The 15,510-nt window shown below is 49.2% G+C and overlaps 1 protein-coding gene across 1 annotated transcript in view; it reads right to left on the minus strand.

Annotated features, from left to right (window-relative positions):
- The window catches only part of zswim5 (zinc finger, SWIM-type containing 5), a 43,850-nt gene that overhangs the window by 9,511 nt on the left and 18,829 nt on the right, over positions 1 to 15,510 (minus strand). The window contains exons 2-5 of the mRNA XM_030363541.1: positions 3,302 to 3,489; positions 2,783 to 2,951; positions 892 to 1,040; positions 284 to 434 (exon numbers count right to left, since the gene is read on the minus strand). Coding sequence (XP_030219401.1) covers positions 284 to 434; positions 892 to 1,040; positions 2,783 to 2,951; positions 3,302 to 3,489 — 657 coding nt within the window. The remainder of the gene's footprint in view (positions 1 to 283; positions 435 to 891; positions 1,041 to 2,782; positions 2,952 to 3,301; positions 3,490 to 15,510) is intronic.

Below are 15,510 nucleotides of genomic sequence, written 5' to 3' on the forward strand. Positions count from 1 at the left end.
CCTCCTAGTAGAGGAGAGTGGAGGAGGAGGAGGAGAGTGGAGGAGGAGGAGAGTAGAGGAGGAGAGTAGAGGAGGAAGGAGTAGCCATCATCTACCAGCTGTCTGACTGATCAAATAACCTGACTTGGTTAACAGCTGTAGGGAAGACAAAGTTCCAACTGCCCACATATATTGAAACCATTGCTGGCAAAAAAAAAAAGATCCTAGCAGCAAGGCTAACTCCCATGAGGACAGGGCTAAGCTCTTTAAAGAGAGAAAGTCCTTGGAGAGAGAGGATCCTTACCCAGCTCGTCCCACAGCTGTCGACACTTGTCCGTCATGCCCGTGCCCTGCTGTCTCCATAGCGACAGGCGAGGGTCAGCCATGAACTGCTCTGTGATCAGCGTTAGCATCCTGGCGCCGTTCGAGTCTCGCATTCGCAGCATCTCGCGCACCTGTGGGAGGGGGGAGACAATCAACATGGTGTTAACGTGATTAAAAATCGAGGATGCTAGCTTACATTCACCATAGTGGCTACTAGGTCTGCTCGATTATGGAAAAAAAAAAATGGGCTTGAAAACATGATGCATTTATTCATAATTTCTCTCCAAAAAATCGTTTCAAATCGATTATATTAGTTTGGAGACCGTTTGACCCAAAAATCGTAATATCGATAAAAATGTGATTTTTGCTTGTTGCTTCATTAGTAAATGTTTACCGGTGTTAACTAAAGTCTCACATTTGAGCAGATGCAAATGCCTGCTTATGTTTCATCTCCAATCTCTGCTAATGTTGCCAACGTTCGTGACATTTTTGAGTGACAAATCCCACTGGACATCAATGTCCCGTGGCAACTGTGAGTATGACGCCCCAGGGGGCCGTGGTGGACTGGGGGGGGGGGGGGGGTCTTACCTTGGCGAACATGGAGTTGAGCTGCTTGCCCGAGCCGTAGTACCCTCCCTGGGAGAGGAACTGCTTCACCTGCTCCCTCACCTGGTCCTCGTCCAGGTGCCAGCAGTTGTCGTCGTCGATGCTGGCGCCCGCCGTAGGGTCCGGCGCACCTGTAGCACACACACACACACACACACACACACACACACACACACACACACACACACACACACACACACACACACACACACACACACACACACACACACACACACACACACACTAATTATACAAGTTTATCTTAGTGGAACACACATATGGCTTAAAGGTTGTATCAGCGATGTGGTTGACGTCACTGTTGACGTTCTGTTGGTATTTGAAGCGAGATTCCAAAACAAGAAAGTCAGCTCGCCCCTCCCTTCCGTGTTTCGTGCGTCCAGTAAAATCGATCACGAACGCAGCGCAAACCCCCACAACACCCACCCCTTGTCGATGATTGGTTGGAATACTATTTATATTGAGTGGGGTTGAGTTTTGAGTGGTGGGTAGTAACATTTATGCTGGTGTACAATCTCAGAGCATAGGACGCATACAGAGATGCGTTTCTTTGATGGCCTGCTTATGGGCCTGGCACTAGCGGATCGTGAGGAAAGATCAGATGAACGTGAAGAATTACGTTTCAGCCTAGAATCGCTGATACAACCTTTAAAGAAGCCCTCGATGTAAAGTACAAAAACTAATTGAAGGTAGACAAAAAGCCAAATCTTCCTTTTTTTACTTGGCATCCATTCTAAGGGATCGTTCTGAAGTTTGGATAAACAGTGGGAAGAACCGTCACTTCCTATTCCTGTTTCGAAACCAACCCCTGTGCAAACAAACAGTCGCTGAACGTAGGAAATGGGCCGCCGTTTTGAGAAGCCCCCTCAGTCTCCCGCTGGCGTCATTAAGAGCTTAAACACCCCCCCCACCACCACAACCACCCACCGCCTCTCCAACCGCCCCATCACCACCCACGGCCCACAACTAACTTCCACCTCGCTTATTGGCCCACATGGTTTCTGCCTCAGAATATGTGTGTGTGTACATTGTGCGTTCGAGTGTATCGATCATGCGAGCGCCCATGTGAGTGTTTCGGTTATTTGGTGCGTCTCTGTGACTTTTCCCATGGAAGTCTACGGAGGAAGTGGCGTCACACTCGTAAAGCGTGGAGCGCTCTTTGATCTAGCCGGACGCCCGGCTCAGACAAAACAACCTAGCAAAGTGGTCGGTGCCGACCGTCTGTGTGTGTGTGTGTGTCGAAATAAATGTCCCCACCCTTGTTCCTCCGCCAGTTTACACCGGCACTCTTGACTGACTGTTTGACAAGGCGGAATTGTGGGGGCTGGATTCCGCAGACAGGAAGCACAGCCCAGGACTTCCTGTGTAAAGGAAGGCTAATGGAGGGAATGTCAACACTTCAACCCCGGGATGATGAAGAGGAGTAGGAGTAACCTTTCTCTTGGACACTTTGAAACCCACAAGCCCCCTACACAAGCTCCCCTGATCCTAATCCCTCCTAAACCCTTTCCTAGTATTCTCTCTTCCCCGCATTCTGTGAACCGTTCCTCCCCTTCCTTTCTCTCCTCCCCCCCCCTGACTTCCCCAGTCTATTCCCTAAGCTTTTTCCATTCTGTTTTTTTTCATACATGTCTTTAATGAGCAGATATGGGTTACACATCTTGCTCAGGGACAGCTGCAGGTTGACTGCAGGCATTAGGTTTTCAATGGAGTCCAACACCCTAACCACTAGAGGGCCATGCCTCCGATCTGTTCTCTAATTCGTATCCATCTCCTGCGTGCCAGCAGGCCTACAGGTGCGACTGTGGCCGTCGTGGGGGTTCAAACCCAGAACGTTATGGCCGGTGGCTCTCACCGTGGACCTGGTTGATCTCCGAGTTGGACGAGAGGATCTCGTCGGCGAGCTTCTGTGCGGTGGGCAGCACCTCTGTGTGGTGGGCCGTGATCAGGTACTGCACCAGCTTCTGCAGCTGGTCCCGGTTCATCTGGAACAGCGTCTCCGAGATGGGCAGGCGCAGCTTCACCTGTAGGGGGCGCGCACGGGGTGGCAGGATGTCAAGACGTTCTACTACATTCTTGTTGCCAAACTTTGTTTGTTTCGCCGTTGTGAATGATGAACATCTACAGTGGTTTATTTCATATTATGTATTCCGTGCAGTGGAAGGTGTAAACTAAAATTGAGTAATACCAAAAGTTACGATTATTTCAGCATTTAATCGGAAACAGGGATTCAATGTGTATGACATTCATACCATCCTACATTTTAACAATTTGAATAGTTTGTATGGAAAATCCTGTTAGACAAGTCAATTCATTACCACACACGCACGCACGCACGCACGCACGCACGCACACACACACACTATTTCCTGACCTGTTCGGGCTTGCGTATGCGGTACAGCGACAGCGCCACCACATGGGCGCAGTAGAAGATGTCGCGGTTTCCACAGCCACATGTCACCGAGGTGATCTTGCAGCGGTCGAAGCTGATGGCCACCTTGTGGGTGACCTCGGGTTCCGAGGCCGCGGCCGGCTCCGTCACGGTCCCGCTCAGATGGAACCCTACAGAGAACACAAGGGGAAGGGGGGGGGGGGGGGGGGGGGGGGGGGGGTTAGTTTGGTACATTCGAGGAAGCAAGTGTGTGAAAGCTGAGGACAGCTAGCCTTGTCTCGAATTCTTTGAAGTGTTGAATCGTGAGGATGAACTGCCGGAGAATAAATACATGTCCTCAATAGATCTCTGTCCCATCAGATCTGAGGACAAGGTGACGGCATAAAGGGAAGGGAGAGGGGGAGGCGGAGAGAGACAGAGGGAAGGGAGAGGGGGAGGCAGAGAGAGGCAGAGGGACGGGAGAGGGGGAGGCGCAGAGAGACAGAGGGAAGGGAGAGGGGGAGGCAGAGAGAGGCAGAGGGACGGGAGAGGGGGAGGCGCAGAGAGACAGAGGGACGGGAGAGGGGGAGGCGCAGAGAGACAGAGGGAAGGGAGAGGGGGAGGCAGAGAGAGGCAGAGGGACGGGAGAGGGGGAGGCGCAGAGAGACAGAGGGAAGGGAGAGGGGGAGGCAGAGAGAGGCAGAGGGACGGGAGAGGGGGAGGCGCAGAGAGACAGAGGGAAGGGAGAGGGGGGGAATACAAACGATAGGAGAACAGAGGGATGAGGGAAGAGCTCAGAGGAGCAACTGGAGACAGGATGGATGGAGGACATGATGGAAAGTAGGGAGAGGGAGAAAGAGCCGAACACAGAGAAAGAGAGTCCAACAGAGAGAAAGAGAGAGACAGAAAGAGAGGACTAGAGACAGAGAGAGGGCTTATCGGCTGGAAAGTTTGCCCTTTCGTCTCAATGCGATGGGTCAATTATTCATGAGGCAAGGGGTGTATGTGTGTTGACTGGATCAAACTGAAACATATTTCCCCAGCTTTGGCAGAGACACAGAGCTTACATCCACCTATCCAGGTATATAATAATCTTGAAGGTATTCACATCCTCCTCCTTGAGAGGACGCCGTTACCCATAGACACTCAGGGGACTCCGACACACGTCATTGAGGAGCCAGGGCATCAGTCTCATCCAGGCCTACAGGTAGGCTTGGGACCATAGGGTTCAAATCCAGTGCCTCTCAGCTGGCAACACCGCCGCAGAGAAAGAGGAGAAAACTATGATATTTGGAAGTGCTTTCAGCGCCGTTAAACCCCTAACCCTCAACAATAAAGATGTCGTCCTCCGATTAAACCAACGAGCTTGTTAAATGATATGAAACGTCTCGTCTGGCCTCGCCAACAATAACTCAACCACCTAAACCTTCTGACCGAGACATAAAACCAGCTGATCCGTAAATCAACCCACACATCAACTCCCAGCCTGTGCGTGCGTTGTAAAAGATGGCTTTAAGTCTTATTACGCATATTAGTCACACAGACATAGCCGTCCCCCCCACCCACAGTCCCCCTCACACACACACAGCAGATGCTCCATACAAGTATTGCTTCAACCCACACACACACATTTGGAGATGTTTTAAAGGGCAGGGAGATCAGAGGTAATATATAGTGTGTGGATCAAACCACTGCAGGATGAAAGATCGAGACCTTCAATAGACGGAGAGAGAGAGATAGAGACCTGCGATAGAGAAACAGAGATTGATTCTGCCTCTCTCCTGTGTACTCAATGACCCCAGCAGTCAACAGTCTTCCCTTTTGCTCTTTTAGTGTCCTGCCCCCTCCACACACTCCCCCCTAGACACACCCCCTCTCCCCTTATCTCCTCCCTTATTCAGTCTCTCCACTCCAACTATTCATTCATTTACCTTTGTGTGTGTGTGTGTGTGTGTGTGTGTGTGTGTGTGTGTGTGTGTGTGTGTGTGTGTGTGTGTGTGTGTGTGTGTGTGTGTGTGTGTGTGTGTGTGTGTGTGTGTGTGTGTGTGTGTGTGTGTGTGTGTTGCTCTTTTCTCGTTCAATCAACCCTAAAGTGTCTCTCTCTCTCGCCCTCTCTCTCGCACATATCAAAGATGGTGGCTGTGTGTGCGTGTGTGAGAGAGAAAGGTCACTGCTTTTGTTCTTAATGCCACCATGAAACAACACAACCAAGACCGATATTCATCACTGCGGAATGCTAATCCATTCTGCACACACAAACACACACGGTAGCTGGAGGAGTGAGTCGGCTAAACAGATGAATATCTCACAAAGGTGAATGAAGGGTGAGAGAGAGATGGGGGGGGGGGAGAGAAGGAGAGAAAGAACTGGGGGCAAAGAGTGGTAGATTGGTAGAGAGAGAGATGTTGTTGCAACAAATTCGATTTGAGGACAGATATACAATCAGGTCGCTCTAGCCTTAAAACACACACACACACACGAGAGAGGGAAGAGGAGAAGAAATCTATTGAATCTCATCCCTCCCATGTACACTCATTCGAGCCTCCCTCTTTGGATGCCATCTGTCACTCGCGGTCAGCCCCGCCCACACAGACTGCCGTCGTCCAATCAGAACGCAGGGAGATCAGTGCGGTAAGGCCATTAACCCCTAATCAGCCGGGGGGGGGGATGAGCTCTGCTGCTCAGACACAAGACAGACAGACGTGCAGACCATCACACACACAGGCTCATCCACAGCTTCTCCTTGCAGGCAATTTGCCAACATCACTGAACAAAGAAACTAAAGTATGTCTTCCTTCCCGACACATATATGCATAAGTGTATGTTGGTGCAAAAATGATGCTGAAAAGGTCCATTACCCTCACAACACACACACACACACACACGCACTTAGGCAGCTGCTGCTGCCGCCCCCATCACAATGGGTTCATCAGGGTCATGTTCAGTCTGGTCCGTCCCGTCACCGTGGTAACCTTGATATCCCACTCTTGAATCCCACCCCCACAAGAAGTTATACTGGCTATTGAGTTCCTCCACCGGGAGTCTTCCAGGGCATGTAAACACAACATTTTTTAACATCCCGCTTCAAATCGACAGTAAGAAAGGCTTGCGGTAGGGGGTCGAGTGATGCTGGGAGCAGTTGAATACAAACATCGATTGATGGGTTAGTCGGAGAAGAAACCTGTGCTGGCAGCCATGTTGGCAGGAAAAAGGGTTAAAACAAGGGACGAAACAGTGTTTCAAGTTTAATGTAACCTTGATGTGGTGCTTCCTCCAGACTATGCCCTGAGGTTACTTTAAAACTACTGGCACCTAAACCCAGCTTTGATTGGAGCTGATTAACAGTGTGCCTTGAAGACATTTTAAGTAAAGAGTAACAGATTTTGGCGTACGGCTTTGCACAACTGTTTAATCTCTTTTGCCCTCCTGTTTATCTGATATTTTGGGTACAAATAAAATGCATCTGAATGTTATTTTCAAAGTTAACAGACTACTCAAACAATATTTGCCATTAAGTAAATGTATTACTCTCTATAAATAAATAATTTAGGATTTACTATTAGGATAAATCCTGCCAGTAAGCATTATCCAAGTCTGTTCTGAAGTCTATCTCAGACCAAGACAAATTCAATAAAGCCAGGCATCCTCATCCACACAAATTCTAATAAAAAATTAAATAAATAAAAATAATCCTCCCCGCCTTCTCCAAAAACAAATAGAAAATAGGACCAATCACTACGTCCTCACACTAGGCTCCGCCCACTCATTCCAGAAGCAAGTCTATTGAGGCCCCGCCCCCTTTGGCTCCGGAACCAAGAAGTGTGAGTGGGCCACAGCTAAAGCCATTCTGCTCATCTCAAAAGCCTTCTCTCATCTCCCATCTGCTCAGAAAATCTCCCAAGGTTAACACACTGGGCCACTCCCTTCCTACTCCCCCTCTCTCTCCCTCTCTTTATGTTTCTCTCCCTCCCCTCTCTTTCTTTATGTCTCCCTCCCTCCCCTCTCTTTATGCATCCCACTCCCACTCTTCCCCCATTTTCAGACGTCATGCACATGCACTGATGCAGTGGAGCTTAATAGACCATCAATCTGCCATTCAATCCCTCCCTCCCACTGTGTGGGATAACCAGGATCTGCTGATTTGATCACAGGTGATCAATTCATCTGCCAGTTCCCAGTAGACCTCCCTGTGTGTGTGTGTGTGTGTGTGTGTGTGTGTGTGTGTGTGTGTGTGTGTGTGTGTGTGTGTGTGTGTGTGTGTGTGTGTGTGTGTGTGTGTGTGTGTGTGTGTGTGTGTTAAGAGCACTGGACCCTGATTCTATTCCATTTAGATCGAATATAGAGATGCGCGCGCGCGCACACACACACACACACACACACACACACACACACACACACACACACACACACACACACACACACACACACACACACACACACACACACACACACACACACACACACACACACACACACGTGTCAATCCCATGTGCACGTGCACATCCTGGTTGACTGTGGGGAGTCATTTGTCTTGATCAAACTCAATTGATTCTATGATTTGGACCATTTTGCTCTGTGACACCAGGGAGAAGGAAGGAGAGAGACAGTGAAAGAGAGAGAACCAGAGAGGGGGACAGAGAAAGACGGAGACCGAAATAATAACAGTCTCTCTCACTCTCTCCACCTGGTTACAAGACACATCCATTAAGTCCTGACAAGTCCTACACAGACCCCAAGCGCTAGTCCCGACATCTAACCAGAGCCTGCAGACCACGGGGAGATAAAACCAACGAGAAGAAGATGAAGGGATGATGACGGAGATGAGTGCGGCATCCTAGCTAAGATTTGAATTCATACACACACACACCCAGGATTAAAGCACAAGGCGGCAGTCACCATGAGCGTGATGAGGTGGAGCACACGCTCCCTGCCATGTGTGTGTGTGTTTGTTTGCATGTGTGTGCGTGAGAGAGTGTGTGTGAGGGCCAATCGCAAAATTAAAAGGAAGCCTTCAACAGTAGGATGAAAAGTTGAATAGATGTATACAAAACACACACACCCACACCTATGTTCACACACTGGCACAGATGGACGGCCCGCTGCTATTCAGTGTGTACGTGTGTGTTTGCTCGCAAAAAAAGCTTGCAAATGGCCACTAAACAAAAAAAGCAAGAAAGGCATTATGCGCAATACAAAGCTGCAAAATGCAAATACAGGAAAGGCCTTGGTTCGGCCCTCTGTGTGTGCTCGTGTGTGTGTGTCACATTGTCTAACGTGCTGTATGTAAAAACCCAAGGCTATATTAGAGATAAGATGTTTTCAGTTGGCAGAAAGTGTTGTGCGCAGCCGCATGTGGCCAGGACTCACAAAAGACAAACGCAACAAGAAAGAAAAAAAGAAAACGTTTAAGCAAAATGTATAACCCTGAAGTTTCGACTCTGTCATTGGGATGAGATTGTGTCACGGTTAGCCATCACTGCAAACCTTGATAATATTGTATAATATTATATAAAACTAATGTATTCTGTATATTGAAGTCGTTTTATGGTTTTTGTTGTCTTTGTTTGGAGGATCCTGAGGTGCCATTTCAATACAACGTATTCCAAGTCCCTAGCACTGCATGCTAACTGGCCAACAACATAGACAAACTATCTAGCAATGGTTCCTTATTGGGTAGCGATGAGCGCCAAGCACATATACAGCAACTAGCAATGTATGCAAACTGTGTGATTAATGGATAGCAAAGCAAAGTACACCATCTGTCTAGCAACAGAGGCAAACAGTGCATTTTCCTGCATACTGGCTTGCAACATATGCTAACTGGTTAGAAACGTGGGGTTGCTATCACAAACGCATTGCAATAACGGAGGGGACAGAGTGTAATTTCCGTTCAAGTCTTTGTCGTCAGTGGCTAAGTGTTGACAGGGTAAGGTTTCCATGACGACATGGCAGAGGTGTCACCAAAGTTTTGGCAGCTGTATTCCTGGTGGCTAAGCTGTTTTGAGAGATTAATGTGGAGCGATGGCGTACTAATCTGTGGATCGAGGAAGAGAAGAGAGAGAGAGAGAGCGAGAGAGCGAGAGATGCGTCTCCATGTGAGCGTCACCAAACCTTGAGAATTAGGGACCTCCAAGAGATGTCCAAACTCATGCAGACACACACACACACACACACACACACACACCTGGAGATCATCCGGGTGTGTTTGTGTGTGCGTCCGTGTGTGTGTCCGTCCGTGTGTGTGTGTGTGTGTGTGTGTGTGTGTGTGTGTGTGTGTGTGTGTGTGTGTGTGTTTGTGTGTGCGTCCGTGTGTGTGTCCGTCCGTCTGTGTGTGTGTGTGTGTGTGTGTGTGTCCGTCCAGGTGTGTCTGTCCGTCCGTGTCTGTGTGTGTGTGTTTGCATGCGTCTTGTTTACCCTTTCGTCTCCGTCTTCTCCACTGCCATTAATCATCAATTGTCCATCCCTCCCTCCAGCCAAGGCCCTCCAGACAGCAGCCAGGCCTCTGCCACAGTGCCTTTGGGCTTCAGTTATCTCATCTACTAATGTCGTCGTGGAACTCATAGGATCAGCCATCTGCCCCTGAGCACGCTGCCGTGGTCGGCAACCCATGCTCCTCTTTTTGTCTGTGTGTGTTTGCATCTGTGTGTGTGTGCCTCTGTGCGTGTGTCAGCGTGTCTGTTTGTGCATCAGCAAGCTTGGCCATGTGTGTGTCCGCAAGCTTGTGTGTGTGAATGTTTGTTCTTCAACTACACCGTGGACTGCAGGGCGAGATAAGTATGCATTTAAGAGGATTAAATTGCATTTCACAACTGACAAATATAAAATGGCTTCATTTGTAGCGTGGGAGTCTGTGTGTGAACAGAAAGGAGGTAGATGAGAAGGAATAAAAGGAGCGTGGGAAAAGAAAAACTACTGATCATTCTCCTCCAAACACACACAGTTTTCGACTTGTATTTTGTCTGCAACGTTCAGACACACACACCACAGGATGTCAACGAAAACGACGGCGTTAGTTGTGCATCTGAGGATTGTTTCGATTTCACTGTAGAGCTTTAAGCGGGAGAGACTGTGATCGGTGCTTAATAAAGCCACAGCAGAGCATCTTAAAACCCACTTTAAAATGATCTCAACCGTCTGCGCTGAGGTAACATGGCCGCTCTCGTTGCAAAGGTGACTGGGCACATCAAATTTTGTAGAAAAATACATAAATAGGTTTACGTACGTACGCGCGCGTGCGTGCGTGCGTGTGTGTGTTTTTACCATTACCATTTTTGCATTTACCTCACATATGATGTTTTGCTAGCTTTAGCCTCTATTGCTAAACAAATGAGCATAGCTCATAAGGTTAGCATGGCTAACCTTATTTGACCAAAATTACCAACTCTAATGCTAGTTACAAGCCCTTGAACACACCCAATACCAATGCTGAATACAACAGATTGATCTCAAATGCTAACTTAATAAGACGGCCACAGCCAATGATAGCTCCAAGATCCTGAACACATGATCCAATGCTAACGTTACAGGACCCAGACAAATATTGCTAATGCTAGCTACAAGACCATGAACACAACAATCAAATGTTAATGCTAAATAAAAGGCCTTGAAGAACAGATCCAATACTAACCCAAGGACCGATAAAACCATGGCTTGTGCTACAAAATGGGCGGTTTGGACAATATCAAAGATTGGCCCATTAGTGGTTACTATGGTAACGAGCCGGTCGCCCTCATAGATACTTGTGAACGGGAGGAAACGACACAATTAACACAAAGAACTTGGGTTGGTGGGTGTGTCCATTAGAACGGTTGAAGCTTGAAAATGTGGGTGCGTGTGTCAGTTGAACCAGTACGATCAGCTCTTAAGTGACAAGCAATGTTTTCAATCATCCTTGAAAACGACAAAAAAAAAAAAAAAACACCGCTAGTTGCAAACCCGGAGGTGTGAGAACTATGAGGGCGGTAACCTTAGCTTCTTGTTAGATGATCGCCACGACAACGTGTTAATCACCAAGCAACCCCGATCCTCCCCCAGTACACCCAAATCCCAACCCGCCCCCTGACCAATCATGCATGAAACATGAATAATGAAATGTACTAATGAAAACAGCTTGAACACCAATCTACAGAATACACACATTTTTCTTCTCACACACACACACACACAATTTATCCATTAGCTGGAAAGCAATAGTAGATTAGATTATTTTTTTTATACATATTGCTCAAGAATGAACACACACACACGTACACACACACACACACACACACACACACACACACTTCTGGTTGACTCTATCTAGCTCTCATCAAGCCAGACGGCCATATGGGGACAGGGGACATGCTAGGGGGGAAGGAGGGGGGTTGTGTGTGATTGTGTGAGTGTATGCATAAGACCCCCTCCCGTAATACTACACTAGCACAAAGGATGCATGCATGGCCAAGCCAGCTTTGTGCTGCATGCATTATGACACACACGCACAGACACACACAAACCGCCCCAAGGTGTGTTCAGCTGCCTTCAGCTCCGATCAGCTGAAGGGTCTCTCTCTCTCTCTCTCTCTCTCTCTCTCTCTCTCTCTCTCTCTCTCTCTCTCTCTCTCTCTCTCTCTCTCTCTCTCTCTCTCTCTCTCTCTCTCTCTCTCTCTCTCTCTCTCTCTCTCTCTCTCTCTCTCTCTCTCTCTCTCTCTCTCTCTCTCTCTCTCTCTCTCTCTCTCTCTCTCTCTCTCTCTCTCTCTCTCGAGCTCCTATTACTTACTAACTCCGCCCACAAGCAACAGTACACTGCTGACACACATACACACACACACACACACACACACACACACACACACACACACACACACACACACACACACACACACACACACACACACACACACACACACACACACACACACACACACACACACGATGCGCGTTGGAAGCCTTAATCTGTGCGTGACCTGCTTCTTGTCACCCCTACCTCTCCCCCGGAACCCCCCCAGCCCCCCCCAAAACACACATCCCCTTTCCCCACCCTCTTCCACTGCCAGGGGCCTTGAGGCAGGGGCCTCGCCTGCCATTGTTAGCCCACAAAGGGTGAGCGGGGGGCGGGCAGGCCGGCAGCTTGGCGGCACAGTGCAGACTAGGCCTGGTGGACCCTTGTGATGGGGGGGGGGGGGGGGGGGGGGAGAAGATACTTTATAAAATAGGAAGATAGAGAAATAAAAGGATGAGCAAAAAAAGAATAGGTCAAAGCGAAATAATGAAAAGTCATTCAGAGACTTTTGAGTAATACGCAGAACTTTTGCCTTGACCCAAGACATGGCCCAACCGGAGGCCCCGTTGTTGGGGGCAGACAAGGGTTAACCTCAGAACGGTAACCTGTTGGGACACCAACGATTAACCAAACTCTGTCACACAAGGAAACAAACTGCACATAATGCAAAACACACACACCTAACAACTTCAACTCATAGATAAGCCCAACTGTTTTCTGCTGACACACACACACACACACACACACACACACACACACAGCTGTGATGTCAACTGGTGTGTGCACACAGAGGCGTGTCGCAGGCAAGCACAGAAGTCAATGAGTGGCGAGGCGATGATCCAATGGTGTTTCAGACGTACACACACACAAAAGAAACAGGCTTGTAAACAACAATGCTATCTGGCAGGGGCTTCTAGTGCTAGACACCAATGTGTGACACAAATTCTCCCTCTCTCTTTCTCTCTCCCTCCCCGTCTCTCAAACATTTTAGACTTAATTCCATGTGCTTCCATTACTTAGTGGTTGTGGGACACAGCAATTGGTAAGGTGATGGGTGACCAACAAACGCACAGCGTTTACTTGGAACCCAGGGCGAGGTCACCGATTGGTCCCACACTGGCATGTCCTTGGCACGACATGAGGCAGCAAGTGTTTCCCACACACAAGGTTCACATCAAGCTAACTATGAGCAAGAGGGCCATGCTAACGCAGGTATCCAAAAGCCTCTTATGAACGCCTCCGTCACGTCTCCACCTAAAGCCCCTTCAGGCGGCTCTCTGGCACCTTCAATGTTTAACTAGCCAACAGCAAACGCCACTCAGGCTAAACAAGGGCTAAACATGCTGAGAAGCCAAGCTAAACACAAACAGAAAAGTCACAGCCATCCCCCGCAGGTGCGTGCTATGCTAACTTAGCTGAGCCCCCGGCGACACTTCAACGTGAAAACAAGGCCTTTTGTTAAGCACAGACACTTGTGAACCCGGTCGTCAAGAGAATGGGATGCAAAACAGGCACGAGGCAGAGCACAGGGGCCGCCCGACGAATGCGGTGGAACACCAAAAACCAGATGCACAACAGTGTCTGTGTTGCCGTCAGCTCGAACCGTGAACCACCAACCCCGTTGGCCTCAGAATTCACAGCCTGTAAAGGAAACGGGCGGTCAGGTGGATGGGCCGTTTCAGAGGTTAGATGATCGCGTCGGGTTTGAAACCGCCCACCTGTAGGCTCCCGTGAGCAGGACGCCCCCTCAGCCACTACCTGCTCATTAGCCACACGTCGCTCACCACGCGCTCATCGTTAGCCATACTGGACAAAAGCATCTGCTAAAGCCCCTCAATAGGAGCGGACCATATCTGTGCCCCCAGCTGCAGCAGAACAATGTGCCCAGGGGTGAGCAAGTCCAACCAGCTCAGACAAGAGACAGAGTCTTTTCTCTCCCCCTCTCCCTCTGCTCTCCTCCATGGCTGCGTCTGAATACTGTTATTATCCCTATAGCCTGCACAACAGTAGTCGTTGTATGGTTACTGTATGCAAACAGCTTAGTGGCTGTCCCAGTGACTCAGCTCCCCATTCGATGCACAGATCGCTCGCCGGAGCCCTAGAGGTGTAGGCGTATGTATTGTACTGTGTGTGTGTGTGTGTGTGTGTGTGTGTGTGTGTGTGTGTGTGTGTGTGTGTGTGTGTGTGTGTGTGTGTGTGTGTGTGTGTGTGTGTGTGTAATGTATCTATGTGTATGTGTGTGCGTATCTGTGTGATGTACACAGTGTGTGTGTGTGAGTCCTCTGGGTTATGCAAGCTGGGACAGTGTAAGGCTACGGCCAAATACACAAACGTACTGAGGAGGAATGCATGTTTGAACGGGTGAATCATGAGTATTACTAATCCCCTGTCGGTTATCAATCCCACGCAACAGTGTGTGTATGTGCGTGTGCGCGTGTTGAAGTGGGCGCCGCGTATGGCACACCGTACCGCGGCGTTGGTCGTCGGGCGGGTTTCAGTCCCGGAAGGAAGAGTACCCCCGCTAGCATGGATGGGTCAGGCCCAGAGAGATCACAATCTCGCGACGGTGTTGCTGAAAATAAATACAAAATCAGCCTGTGGATGAAGGGAAGGAACAAACGCTGGCTGAGTCCGATAGCCACCGCCACACCTTCAGATAGGAAGCAGTTTCCTAGTGCAACGGTTTAGCAGGCTACTGGTCGAAAATGTAAGGGGTTGTGGTGACGGAAGGTAGGGGTGGGTGTGTGTGTGTGTGTGTGTGTGTGTGTGTGTGTGTGTGTGTGTGTGTGTGTGTGTGTGTGTGTGTGTGTGTGTGTGTGTGTGTGTGTGTGTGTGTGTGTGTGTGTGTGTGTGTGTGTGTGTGTGTGCAAAAGGAATGACTAAAGGCCCCAAGGCTTCACATCCTGTAAGGAGAGATGACGTGTTTGCGTGTGTGTGTGTCTGAATGTGTGTGTGTCTGACTTACAAGTGCACAGCCCCATCAGATAATGAGAGACACAGAGACAGAGAGAGAGTGAGTGAGTGACTGAGCGAGAGAGCGAAGGAGTGAGAGAGAGAGAGAGAGAGAGAGAGAGAGAGAGAGAGAGAGAGAGAGAGAGAGAGAGAGAGAGAGAGAGAGAGAGAGAGAGAGAGAGAGAGCGGGAGAGCCTCCTTACTCAGCAGGAGCTGTCTGCCAAGGCAAGAGTCAGTCAGGGGGCGAGCGTGTGTGTCTGTGTGTGTTAGAGTAGAGTGTGTGTCTGTTAGAGTAGAGAGTGTGTGTGTGTGTGTGTGTGTGTGTGTGTGTGTGTGTGTGTGTGTGTGTGTGTGTGTGTGTGTGTGTGTGTGTGTGTGTGTGTTCAAAATGTAGGGGAGACCATGGCCACGTGCCAAATGCAACGACCCGCCGAGCTGGCAGGGCACAGGGTGTGTGTGCGTGCGTGTGTGCGCGTGTGTGTGTGCGTGCGTGTGTGCAT

Source organism: Gadus morhua, chromosome 8 (assembly GCF_902167405.1).
Source record: "Gadus morhua chromosome 8, gadMor3.0, whole genome shotgun sequence".
Classification (NCBI taxonomy): domain Eukaryota; kingdom Metazoa; phylum Chordata; class Actinopteri; order Gadiformes; family Gadidae; genus Gadus; species Gadus morhua.